Source organism: Trypanosoma equiperdum, assembly GCF_001457755.1.
Source record: "Trypanosoma equiperdum strain OVI genome assembly, contig: ctg_240, whole genome shotgun sequence".
Classification (NCBI taxonomy): domain Eukaryota; phylum Euglenozoa; class Kinetoplastea; order Trypanosomatida; family Trypanosomatidae; genus Trypanosoma; species Trypanosoma equiperdum.
The window spans coordinates 1,274-12,654 of record NW_027124133.1 but is presented as its reverse complement, the minus strand read 5'-3'; the positions used below and the strand labels follow the sequence as shown (position 1 = coordinate 12,654).

The following is an 11,381-nucleotide window of genomic DNA, read 5'->3' as shown; positions in this document are numbered from 1 at the left end:
CCCCCCCCCCCCCCCGCTGCGCAAAGGAAGAGAAGTTGAAGGTGATGGCACTCGCGGGTTCTATTCCCTGTGCCCACTATTGTATTTGGCACAGTGTTGTTGTAAAGGTTTGGCTCAGCACTTCGAATACAAGTACCGTGTTTCTTCGGTTCATCCTTCATAACTTCTGTGTGTGGCCTTGTATCCACCTCTGTTGCCTGAGCCGCTTCCTCCCTCTTTCTCGTCTTCCCTAGATCCTCTATACCCGTAGCGTTGCTGCGTCATTCTTTCACAACCGTGCGATTGCATCGCTGGAGTGGATGGACATCCTGCGGAGGACGACATCCGTTGAACTTACGCGGCTCCCCGTCAGCGCCGCTGACACACTGAGTGACGTCGTCTTTCCATGGCAATCGCTATGCTTCAGGTTGGCCATGGTATTCAACAACGAAGGGGGCAAGTACGACAAAGACGGCAGGGCGCTCATGGTTGCAGTGGGTGAGAGTAACTTTGTGCTTATGTGGCGTAAACTATTTAATGCGTTATGCATCGCTCCTGTGGTGGTGGATGGGTCCGACACCCAACACAAGTTAAATGCGGAAAGCGGTTCCCTGCACACTAGCACCTCGTCTTCTTGGTGTACGTACGACCCCACGCGAACAGGCACACTCGGTAAAATCGCTGGAAAGCTCTTTGTAGTGACGGCCAAATGTGTGTCTGAAGGTGCCACGCTTGAGACCACGGCGCCGACCTCCGGCGAGGTGGAAGAAAGCGGCCAGGGAAAGGAGACACCGATCCCAAGACGCATCGAGTGTGTGTACGACTTTCATTACACGTTACCTGATTTTGATATTTGGGGAAACGACGTTACCATTGGCTTCTTGGTCATGTCCCATTATTCCGGGAACGGTAATGTTGATTTCGTCCGCTCGCTAGACCCAACGGCAGCTCGCGTGAAAAATTTGTTTAAGTCACCCACCGTGGTGTTGGGAACTTGTCACTACCGAGCGGTTGCGAGCCGGCTTCTGCGATGTACCTCCGTGGCGAGGCAAATATCAAGCACCAGCGTCATGATTTGTGTGAACGTAGCAAACGTTGCACATGTTCCTGTCCGAGTACAAGAGGTATCGTTCGACATTTACTCCACACAAATGGGCGAGGGTGACAACGACATCGGCGGTGTCCAACTCACCCATGAGCAGCGATTTGGGCCATGCGGCACAGATTTGAAGGCCATCAAGCTTCTGCAACGCACCGTCACGGTGACACCATTATTGTTACATGGGCGCTGTCTCGAGGAAACGCTCCAGCCGGGAGAGTCGGCTTGTTTTCAGTTTGCTATCGGAGTGCAGCCCCACCTGTGTCACCTCCTTGAGACACATCCACGACAGGAGCCGCACAGCAGGTACGCAAATAACACCGCCAGTGTCGCCGTCGAGGCGGAGAACGCTCCGTATTCGATGCGAAATGACGTATCACCCATTTTGCCCCACTCCCCTGTCGCTCCACAAACGGTGTGGAGACCCTCGCCCATCGGGACTGTTGAATGTGTTCCATGTTCTGAACTTAAGCAGGTACTCTTCTCTAAATTCGTTTCGCAAGCGTATGTGAGCTACAATCCTATAGTTTCGGCAGGTGGGGAAAGCACAGATCAGAGAGTGGCATCCCCCGCTTGTCTCACTATCCGGCACTCGGTGCCCTGGTCCATGCTCGCGACGAGGTTGGCCACGTAGTGGGAAGAGAGGCGCAGAGGCAACACGTGCAGTCAGTTAAAGTTGTCCCCAGCTACCTGCCTCCACATTCTGCGCGTGTGTGTGTGTGTGTGTGTGTGTGTGTGTGTATTTGCGTTTGATGGAAGCAAAGGTGCAGGGCAATTTTACCGTGTTATTGGCTCCCTTTTTTTTTTCCGTTCTTTCTCCTTATTTTTGTGCCCCCTCCTTACCGTTTGTTTGCTTCGTGCCAAGATATTCAATATTTGACCCCATCCACCAGTTGGGTCGACGGAAAGGGAGAGAAACGTACCTGCAAAATTGAGAAGTAGAGGGAAGGAGTATCCAGTCGTTTTCTGACCGCATTAGCCCAAGTGTAACTATGCAGGTGACACGGGACAATTTACCGACCGTGCTTCCCAAATTTGTACAGCTTCTGAAAACCTGCGACTTCTATGCATTCGACGAGGAAATGACAGGAATCAATGTGCCTGAGCTCCCAGAGTCTGTCACCGATACGCCCCAGGAAACCTACAACGCAAAGCGAGCAGCGGCAAGCCGCTACAATATAATTCAAGTCGGGATATGCCTCTTTCACAAAAATAGCGAAAACGGGCCTTCTACACCAGCGTCGTATGTTGCCCGCCCCTTCAACTTTGTTATTTTCCCCAATCATGAAGACGACTCGCCAAGCTTGGGGAGGGGAGACGACGTGGTGCTAAATCCTTCGTCCCTTGCATTCCTTCGGCGGCACGACATGAATTTTCAGTCGTGGGTGTACCGTGGCATGGGTTATTGCGATGCCGCCCGTGAGGTGGTATTGCGCCAAAATCATGAAGAAAAGTACCACCCTAACCTAAATGACTCTACAGAGCAACGACGGCGCCACGCGCAGTCTATGGAACTCCTAACCCAGGAAGAGAGAAGTTGGTTTGATGGGGCCGTTGCCGCAGCGCAGAGCCTCTGTGAGCGTGCCCGGGCCGCAGTGGAGCGCGCACAGGCGCAATGTGCTGAAAAGGGAAGTCCTGGTGCAATTGAGCTGGATGCCGCGATGGATCTCCAGCGATCCGGTGGACGCGAAGTCGTCATCCAGCCGCAGAGAAACAAAAATGCCCGAGAATGTCTGCAGCGGCACATCGCGCAACACTTCCAAGATATTTCTCTCACGTTCCGACGGAGCGGTTCGACTTATCATGGCACCTTTAAGGTCCTCTTTCCCGGCGAGCAGGCTCGTATTCTCGAGAAGGAATGCGCGCTGAGAGAACGCGAATTGGTGGATATGCTAGGTTTCCGCCTCGTTTTTAAGGCACTTGTCGAAAGTTCGAAGCCTTGTGTTGGGCACAACTGCCTAGCGGACGTTCTCTTTCTACTAGCTTCTCTCGATGGAGAACTTCCCGCCGCATTGCCCGAGTTCAAGCATCGCGTCGTCCAGCTGTTCCCGAAAGTGTTCGACACCAAGTATATTGCCAGCCGCCAAGATCTCTTTCCGGCAGGCAGATTTGGGTCTCGCTACTTGGCGGGGTATTTTGACGAATATGGATTTTGCTCGGCAAACGTTCGAGTATCACTTCCGTTGGGCTTCGAGGAATATGACCCGCTGACACTTTCTTCAGTGGGGAGAAGCGCAGGTGGCAATGGCGCACCGGTTCACGAAGCCGGATACGACGCCTTGTTGACTGGGACGCTGTTGCTTAATCTACTCGCGGAAATTGGAGGAGGTGACGTGACGACGGCCCCAGCAGGGTTGACGAATAGGTTGGCCCTCTTTCGTTCCCTATTCGCCATTAACCTAAATCCCGACGGTGAAGATGAATACCTTCCTCAAAGCGGTGCGTTAACGCTACAACACGAAAAACACATCAAGTCTCATCATATCGACAGCTGCTTTTCAGCCTTCTCCTTGCAACATGTAGCCCTGTACCCGATCGACGACATGCGCACCCTTGCTGTGCTCCCCTTGTCGTGGACAAAAGCGTGCAACCTCGACGTTGAGGATGTGAGTGGGCTTTCTGTGCAAATGACCTCGCGCTTCCCTCAGTACTTCCAGGCGTCTCCGTTCACATTCCCTGCAGGTACTAAAGGCGCCTTCCGCGCAACGCCCGTCTCTCTAGCAAGAACGGTTTGCAAAGCACTAAGAAGGTGAAGAAGGGTGTTTAAAAAAAAAAAAATTCGCGTTACTCTACTGCAAAAAAAAAAAAAGACATTCGGCAACGAACAATTCAATCCACTGGGGGATGCGTGCCCTTCGTCGCACCACAACCACAATCCTCTTCAATTTTCCCTCTTTCCTATTTTCGACCCCTAACCCGCCTGCCGGCACGCCCCAAATGGCGCGGCCCACATTTGACGTAGAAACCATTTGCATATATGACTCTCCCGAGGACCCGCGCCCCGGGCAGACTCGAAGGGGGGACGTTCTGCGCATAACGCTAAGTGGCGGCGAACAGCAAGCCTCCCGTAACGTCCCTGTAAACGCGGCCGACCCGATCCAATAGTAAAACACAAGGGCCACGTCCTCTTCCCGCCCCCGCCGCAGCAGTAAGGTTATGCGTGAGAGGTTTTGACTGCCACTTGGAACGCTGAACCGTGGCGTAAGAGTCTCCGCAAAGGAAAACGAATGCTCCCGGCGGGGTTCGAACCCGCGATATTCGGTTCATAAGACCAACGTCCTAACCAACTAGACCACGGGAGCATTGGCGCCGGCCACTTCGACAGATACAGAGGAAAGGACCGCCGAGTAAACTTCTTCGTTTGTATTAGAAAAAAACAGCCTAACGGCAGTGGCCGGTCCTATAGTGTAGTGGTTATCACTTCGGACTTTGAATCCGAAAACCCAGGTTCGAATCCTGGTAGGACCAAATTTTCGTTTTTTTCAATTCACTAACTATGGTGTCTTTTCACCATCTGCGGCAGTGCGTGGGTGATCTAGTGGTTATGATGTCTGCTTTACACGCAGAACGTCGCGGGTTCGAACCCCGCCCCGCGTAGCGTTTTCCAGTTTGCGGCTGCGTCTCTTCATGTATGGTTCCGATTAATGAAATTGTTGAGGAACGCGTGGCCCTTCTAGCTCAGTCGGTAGAGCGCACGGCTCTTAACCGTGTGGTCGTGGGTTCGAGCCCCACGGGGGGTGCTTTTCTCCGATTTCCCTGATTTAACTTCCACAATGGGGTGCCTCGAGTGCTGTCCCGTAAGGCGGTGTGATGTGTCAACAGGCCTTCCTTCAGCAGCGTCACAGTGATATCGTCGTCACTAAAGGGGAAGTGCCTTCTTCAGGTTGTTGATCTAACATGTTATTGGCCGAAGGCTCCTGCGGTGGACGGCGCATCCCACCACCACCTCCCCCCCCCCCCCGAGAGATCGGGCCTGTGAACTTTTCGGTTATACCCCACACACCCTTTTTCCGGTGGTCGGTCACGGTTTAATTTACGCGACACGAAAGAGAGCAAACAGACCCCTCACATGAAGCGATGTGTGGGACCGTGTTTTCGGGGGGGCCGAGTCATTAGAACACTTGGAGTTCCTTCTTTTTTGCTTGTGTCAGACGTCACTGTGCAGCTTTCCTTTCCTAAGGACTAGCCCTTAGCTCGGTGGGGCCATTCAGTAAAGAAGTTCCACCTCCTCACAGTGGTTGCACAGGAAAATAGCTGCACCCAGGGGCTGGGCACAGGCGCCACAACAAACCACGGCTATTGTCCTAACCCTTGAAAACCAATAAACTTGTATGTACATAATGGGTGTCACCTCTAATTGATTCGGAAGTGGACACGAGTATCTTGACGTCAAAAAAAAAAAAGAAAAAATAGCGACTAGCGAACTCCCATATGCTGGGACCGTTGAGGTCTTCAGAGGGGACGCTGTACGGAACAAAGATACTGTTAAACATCACCCTGAAGTTGTGGAAAGGATAAAGGCGAAGTGGGGGGCTGAGAAAAATGGAACCTGAAGGAACAAAATGAAAAACTCGGGGACCTATTACGAAGGCTCGCTCCGAAATTTGATAGAAACTAAGGTTCGATAGAACCAAATTGTTTATTGTACGCCCTTTCTCTTTAATCTATTTTGTCAGGTGCCGACTAGGATGATGACCCCTAGTAGGGAACAAAAAAAGACACTCGAAACAAAATGCAAGTAGTCTTTTCATAAAAATAAAAGAGATCAGGCCCTCATCACATCACACAACGTTCTTAAACATGCAGAAACACGACATATACCAGTGTTCGCGCCTGTGCGAAGCTCCAGCATCCACCTACTTCCTACTCCCACAGACACACACCCTTCACCCCAGCCCCTGTGGTGAGACTATGTTTTTCCCTGCACATGATGGGAGCCGTGTCATCAACTGTTCGTGGGCTGAAAGCATGTACCCGGGGCCCCTCTGATGGGAGTGCCTGTGTGGTAAAGAGTCCGCCCCAAACACGGCAGTGGGTTGGTGTTGTTCGCCTTTACGCTCCAATCATACCCCATTGGAGCACACCACAGGCACCTGATCTTCCCACCCTGACTGATGTGCATGAACAGAGAAACACTCTGGGGTTTCCGGCTGCCCCGGGGCACCGATTCTTTTCGCAGAGATAAATTCCCTTTAGCTTGTCATAGAAGTGGTTTTACGTTCTGCGGATCAAGGCTTCAAACAAATAGGCACCCGATATTTCTTTTCCCAACTTTTTTTTTTCACCGCTGCCTATTCAATCATCCTCGAAGCGTGCAAAAGCGGCTAGTAAAAAAAGAAAACCTTATACCAACTCGAGATTAACATAATATATGTACACATAACTCGTGATCGAGCCCCTAGTTTTGAGCGCTAGCCACACATAGGTCCAATTTTTTTTTCTTTTCACCGTTGAAAAGTAACTTGCCCGAACCACTCAAATAAGTGCCCAAGGTGTGTGGGAAGGAAAGACACAAGACTCTTCTAAGTAATTTCAAAACTGTGACATCACTGGAAGGCCAAATAACCAATGTCCATGGGATGGTCAGAGCTCAGTAAAGTGACAGCAGCGTCGGTGAAGACTGCGCCGGGTCTGCCGAACGAGAATGGCAAACTCCAGGTGCAGAAACACCAGCACACGCTCACACACATTCGCATATAAACAGCCTCCGCCTTCCCAATGCCGAGCGAAAGAGAACACGCTGTAACCTATGGAAGCGGCGAAACACAGCTATCGCTAACCTTGCTTTGCGGTCATTGCTAACGCTGATGGGACGAAAAATAAGGGCTGACAGCTGGAAGAATAACACCAACAGAAAAGGAAAAGAATGGTGGCTAAGAGGCTCATATGTTCGAGCTTTTAAACTGGTATTAAGCGCAATTTCATGGGGTAATATTGCGCTGGTCTTGGTACCTTTATCTGGGGCAACGGCTATTACACTAGAGGGCAGGATGTGTAAAGCCACGTATCTCCACAGTTTATTGAAAGGAGGAAGAAGTTCTTGAATTAAATAACTTTTTTGATAAAGATTTTAACAACAAGCTAAACAGAATGCTCTAAATTTGGAGGAGGTGACAAGTAAGGAGAGGGTGGGGAAGAAATCCTGGGAAAACAGATGCGGTTAGAGGGAGTTTGTATTGGGCAACTTTTTTTTTTTTTTGCACGCAGGCACGATTTAAAAATATATATATTTGCTTCCAGTGTTGGCTCCTTGTTCTCTCTCAGTGTCTGAAGGCAAAGTAGGGCCTGGATTATCACTAGAAGTAAGTCAATGGAGGTAATATCCTGGAATGGGTGCGATACCCGAGAGTTCCCCCCATTGGGGTCGAGGCGATATGCTTTTCGCATAAAACACCGGAAGCAGGTACGTGCAAAAGAGGAAAGGAGGAGCATCATCTACGAGAGTGCACCCTCACCTCATTAACGTGAATGCGCTCAGTTAGGAAACTTGGACTTACCCCCTTTTATCCTTCCCTTTTGGAAGCCGTATTCGGCCCAAACACGAACCAGTACGTGGGGATTCGGCGTAGCAACGCCGCCGGTATTCAATACGATGATGGACCAACCAACGTATACAAATAAAGAAAACGACGAGGAGACAAGACAACGCCAAGCTGTTAAAAGTTTACCCACAGAACGGCCCATACAAAACGATGCACGGAAGGACGAAAAGGAGGGACGCTTCCGTTCCCACTCAAAGTTTACTGCAAGCACGGCGCTTTCGTGATGACGCACTGCAGGTGAGTTGCCCCCACCCCGGAAAAACAGCAGTACAACCCAACATACCACAAAGAACAATATAAAAGGATCGTATACTAATAAATACTGCGTGGCCACACCCCTTTTCATCTTGTCTGAATGCCGAGGATGATGGGTTGCAGACGCCGCACTCATCGCCTTGGGATCGGTGCCCGGTTCATGCGTACTTTGTCTTGACATCTCGATCGGGGCGGCATACTCCATAATATGCTATAGCGTACATAAAAAACCAGCGCTGGGCTGTAGCGGCAATCGTGGTCCAACGGTTAAGATTTCCGCCTTCCAAGCGGGAGACCCGGGTTCGACTCCCGGCGATTGCACATTTTTTCGTTTTTATCATTCGGCATATTGTTATGCTCTCGAAAAGCTTTGACACAACATTGCTACGTTAACTCAGGCGGCGGTGTGGCAAGATGGTCGAGTGGTCTAAGACGTGACGTTCAGGTCGTCATCTCTCCGGAGGCGTGGGTTCAAACCCCACTCTTGTCAATATTTTCGTCCGATCATATCGGACTCAGCGGTTTCAAGTGTGGTCTCAACCGCCGCCGAAGTGTCAATAGGCGCGAAAACAAAGGCCCCGCCGAGAATTGAACTCGGGACCCCTGGTTTACAAGACCAGTGCACTGCCACTGTGCTACGAGGCCAGCGGAGAGGGCTAATAGATATTTCTTGCAGAAACTTTTTTAGAGGAAAAAGGTTATTTCATATACGTTGGCATTTTCAGTATTGCGCCTCGCTGACGGTCTCGTGGCGCAATGGAAGCGCATCAGACTTCGGATCTGAGGGTTGCAGGTTCGAGTCCTGCCGGGATCGCACTTTTCCTCAGTCACATTGGTTCGATAGCGCCGCGGCTTGTGTGTTAACGGCGCCGCCGGCTGAAAATAGCGGAAGTGGCTGCTAAAGGAGGGGGAGGAGGAGGGGACTAACGACAAGGGCTAGCCTGGCTGGTAGCGGCGAATGTGCTTTCGCCCGACATGATGGTGACCTCTATTTTCTGCTTTATAAGGTTTCGCCTTGACGTTGGAAGAACCGCTTCTTGCACATTTGCTCAATGTTGATCATTTCATAGTTTAAGTCAGCAACAGGTCGACCGCCTGTAAGGGTCATCTTTTCCTTACCCACTTATCCCTTTTGCCAATATATGCTCATACACAGAAATTGACGGTCAGAGATTTTTCACATGGAACAGTTGAAGCTCGTTTTGCCAACATCCCGAGGAGCGGAGACGAAAATCGCAACCGCCTCTTTATTGGGCCCCGCATGGCTTAATACCAACCGTTTCTCCCTTCTTGTAGAGAAAAAAAGGTTCTGTTTAGTTGGTTGACTTTCTTGTGAAGATGCCATGCATAGAGGGACGTTGTCAATTCGAAAATGATGCGTATGCTTGGAAGGGTCTCTCTTTTCACACGTTGGAATGAATTAAGGAGGCCTTTCTGCCAACGCCGCGGGACCGCATCAACCGTCATTGCAGGCGTCATTGTAAGGTGGAGTGGGGCTAGTGGATAAACGGAAACGTTTGTATGATGCCGAAATGAATCGAAGCAAGGCTCATAACACACATACGAGTCGCTCTCCGCTGAATCAACCGGCCTCCAGTCCAACGGGACGAGATGAGAAGTCGGGAATGCACCATAGCACTGAAGAAGTAGGGGTCGTCGGGATGTCGATGGAGGAACCCCGCCAACCTGGAAATTGACACCTTCTTCCACCTTTCTTTGGCATTTTAATAAGCGATATGTACGAATGAAGCTCCTTAATCTTCTCGAAACGTCGGATCGCGGTTACGGCCACCGGAATGACCTTAGGATGCATCTTGGAAGGGGGTTTTTGTCTACTAGCCTGGTTTGCTTCTCCGAGGATTGGACACCGGTCCCCCTGACGTTGTGTTGACGGGGGTTGGGCAGGCCGCTGCAATGCAGGCTGTGAAAAACTCATTTTGTCCGCGCCACCGAAGCGCGGGAGACACGGTTGCTTTATTACTTGTTCCATAAGTTAGAAAGAGTCGCATTATCCAACATGTGTTGAGGAAGGGTTTCGACGCATCTGCTGACGTTGCTACCCTCACGCTGACAGTTTAAGGGGGGCACTATAGCGAAGAAATCTTCCGCGAAGCGTTTGGAAGGTAACGAGCGGATTTTCGAGAATTAGGGTCACGTAGCAATAACTGAAGAATCAGTGGGAAAGTAGAGAAGGAATATGCCAAAATTGAGAGTGGGTGTTGAAAAACTATCACGAATCCTGTTTGCCAGCTCAGGTTTCTCGCCTTGTTTCGCGGTGAGCGCGCTCAAATACATGTTGTCGACTCACACCCAGATTTCGGTGAGGGGGGGGGGGCGCGCGCCGACACGGCAGAGTGTCACACTATTTCCGACTTTTCGTTCGCAGATAGCGGGGTGGGGCGATAGAAAGCGTGTCACATGATAGAACTTTGTGTTCGCTATTGTGTAGGTCTTAGGCTGTGGGACCCTAGAGGATAACAGAGAGTCAATCCCCTAAATAGCATTTCACACTATGAGCCCTGACTGCGGTTCCTTGTGGTAGAATCGCTCCCCTTTTCATTTGGAAATTTGTTGTGGGGAAATGGATCACTCGATATTTAATGGGCATTGCTTGCTTTGGTATTGCCGCAAGTTGCACTCGTGAAATTGATGCCTGCGTGTGAGAGAGTCGACAAACATATGAATATATATATATTTTTGACTTTCACCTGGAGCTATTGTAGGGGGCCGCCCGAACGCACTTGGCTTCAGACCGTCATTGCGTGAGGGAGGGGGTAAGACAAAGATGGAAGAAATACATAACAGCGCCAACCAGACACAGTGTTTCGGACTGGCGAGCCAAATAAAGTTAGCACCTCCTACCGCAGCTTATGAAGATGCCGGGGAATACTTTCTTGCGCATCTACTTTTATTCTGGTGGAGCGTTGAAATTTCCCCTCACCCCACCGGAGAGTGCGTGATGTAACTCGGCGAATGCCATTGGGGCAAGGGGGGTGCAGCAAAATGGGCGGAGGCGGATGTTGTAAGGCATTTTTTCCCCCACAGTTCCTCCCATGAGGTGCTTGAATCGTGATCCTGTGACGAAAAGCCATAATCGGCAAAAGAAACCCACTTTGATCCGTTTTCAGCGGAAAACAAACCGCCTCGCGACGACACTTGGGGCGCAAAGTCCTGAGATGCTCCTCGGTGTGCTTCTGCAACGGGAACGTGCGCAAGGTGGGCTGCTCCGTCACCGGCCTGACCCGTTCCCCCCACTTTAACGGCGCGAGAACGCCTCTCTACAGTGGCGACCTCAACACCGACACGCAACCAAGCAGAACACCAAGTCAACGCAACAGAACCCCCGCTTGTCCAAGACGTCCCCGCTAAGCGGGATCAGCCCCCGAAGGTTACAGAGCAATATGCTCCGGCTACATCAATCGTTTGACAAAGCCAAGTGATATTCTTATTCGACATAAACTAAGAAAAAATAAATAAATGTATGTTACAATACGCTTACGGAGGCG

At 50.7% G+C, this 11,381-nt stretch overlaps 2 protein-coding genes and 8 non-coding genes across 10 annotated transcripts; 8 read left to right on the top strand and 2 right to left on the bottom strand.

The window, feature by feature from the left end:
- Window positions 1-299: 299 nt before the first annotated feature.
- Window positions 300-1,712, top strand: TEOVI_000080400 (uncharacterized protein; the record flags this gene model as incomplete). Its single annotated transcript, XM_067224138.1, has 1 exon — window positions 300-1,712. One exon carries the CDS (start codon window positions 300-302, stop codon window positions 1,710-1,712), a length of 1,413 nt encoding a protein of 470 aa, XP_067080239.1.
- Window positions 1,713-2,070: 358 nt separating this feature from the next.
- Window positions 2,071-3,831, top strand: TEOVI_000080300 (Poly(A)-specific ribonuclease PARN-1; the record flags this gene model as incomplete). The annotated part of the gene is made up of 1 exon (XM_067224137.1): window positions 2,071-3,831. One exon carries the CDS (start codon window positions 2,071-2,073, stop codon window positions 3,829-3,831), a length of 1,761 nt encoding a protein of 586 aa, XP_067080238.1.
- Window positions 3,832-4,305: 474 nt separating this feature from the next.
- TEOVI_000080200 lies at window positions 4,306-4,381 on the bottom strand. The gene has a single exon. It is a non-coding gene; the product is annotated as a tRNA-Ile (tRNA).
- A 93-nt stretch (window positions 4,382-4,474) lies between these two features.
- TEOVI_000080100 lies at window positions 4,475-4,546 on the top strand. Its single transcript has one exon. It is a non-coding gene; the product is annotated as a tRNA-Gln (tRNA).
- A 55-nt stretch (window positions 4,547-4,601) lies between these two features.
- On the top strand, window positions 4,602-4,677 carry TEOVI_000080000. The gene has a single exon. It is a non-coding gene; the product is annotated as a tRNA-Val (tRNA).
- A 68-nt stretch (window positions 4,678-4,745) lies between these two features.
- On the top strand, window positions 4,746-4,819 carry TEOVI_000079900. The gene has a single exon. It is a non-coding gene; the product is annotated as a tRNA-Lys (tRNA).
- Window positions 4,820-8,124: 3,305 nt separating this feature from the next.
- On the top strand, window positions 8,125-8,197 carry TEOVI_000079800. The gene has a single exon. It is a non-coding gene; the product is annotated as a tRNA-Gly (tRNA).
- An 85-nt stretch (window positions 8,198-8,282) lies between these two features.
- On the top strand, window positions 8,283-8,366 carry TEOVI_000079700. The gene has a single exon. It is a non-coding gene; the product is annotated as a tRNA-Leu (tRNA).
- An 82-nt stretch (window positions 8,367-8,448) lies between these two features.
- TEOVI_000079600 lies at window positions 8,449-8,520 on the bottom strand. The gene has a single exon. It is a non-coding gene; the product is annotated as a tRNA-Thr (tRNA).
- A 97-nt stretch (window positions 8,521-8,617) lies between these two features.
- On the top strand, window positions 8,618-8,690 carry TEOVI_000079500. The gene has a single exon. It is a non-coding gene; the product is annotated as a tRNA-Arg (tRNA).
- Window positions 8,691-11,381: the final 2,691 nt, after the last annotated feature.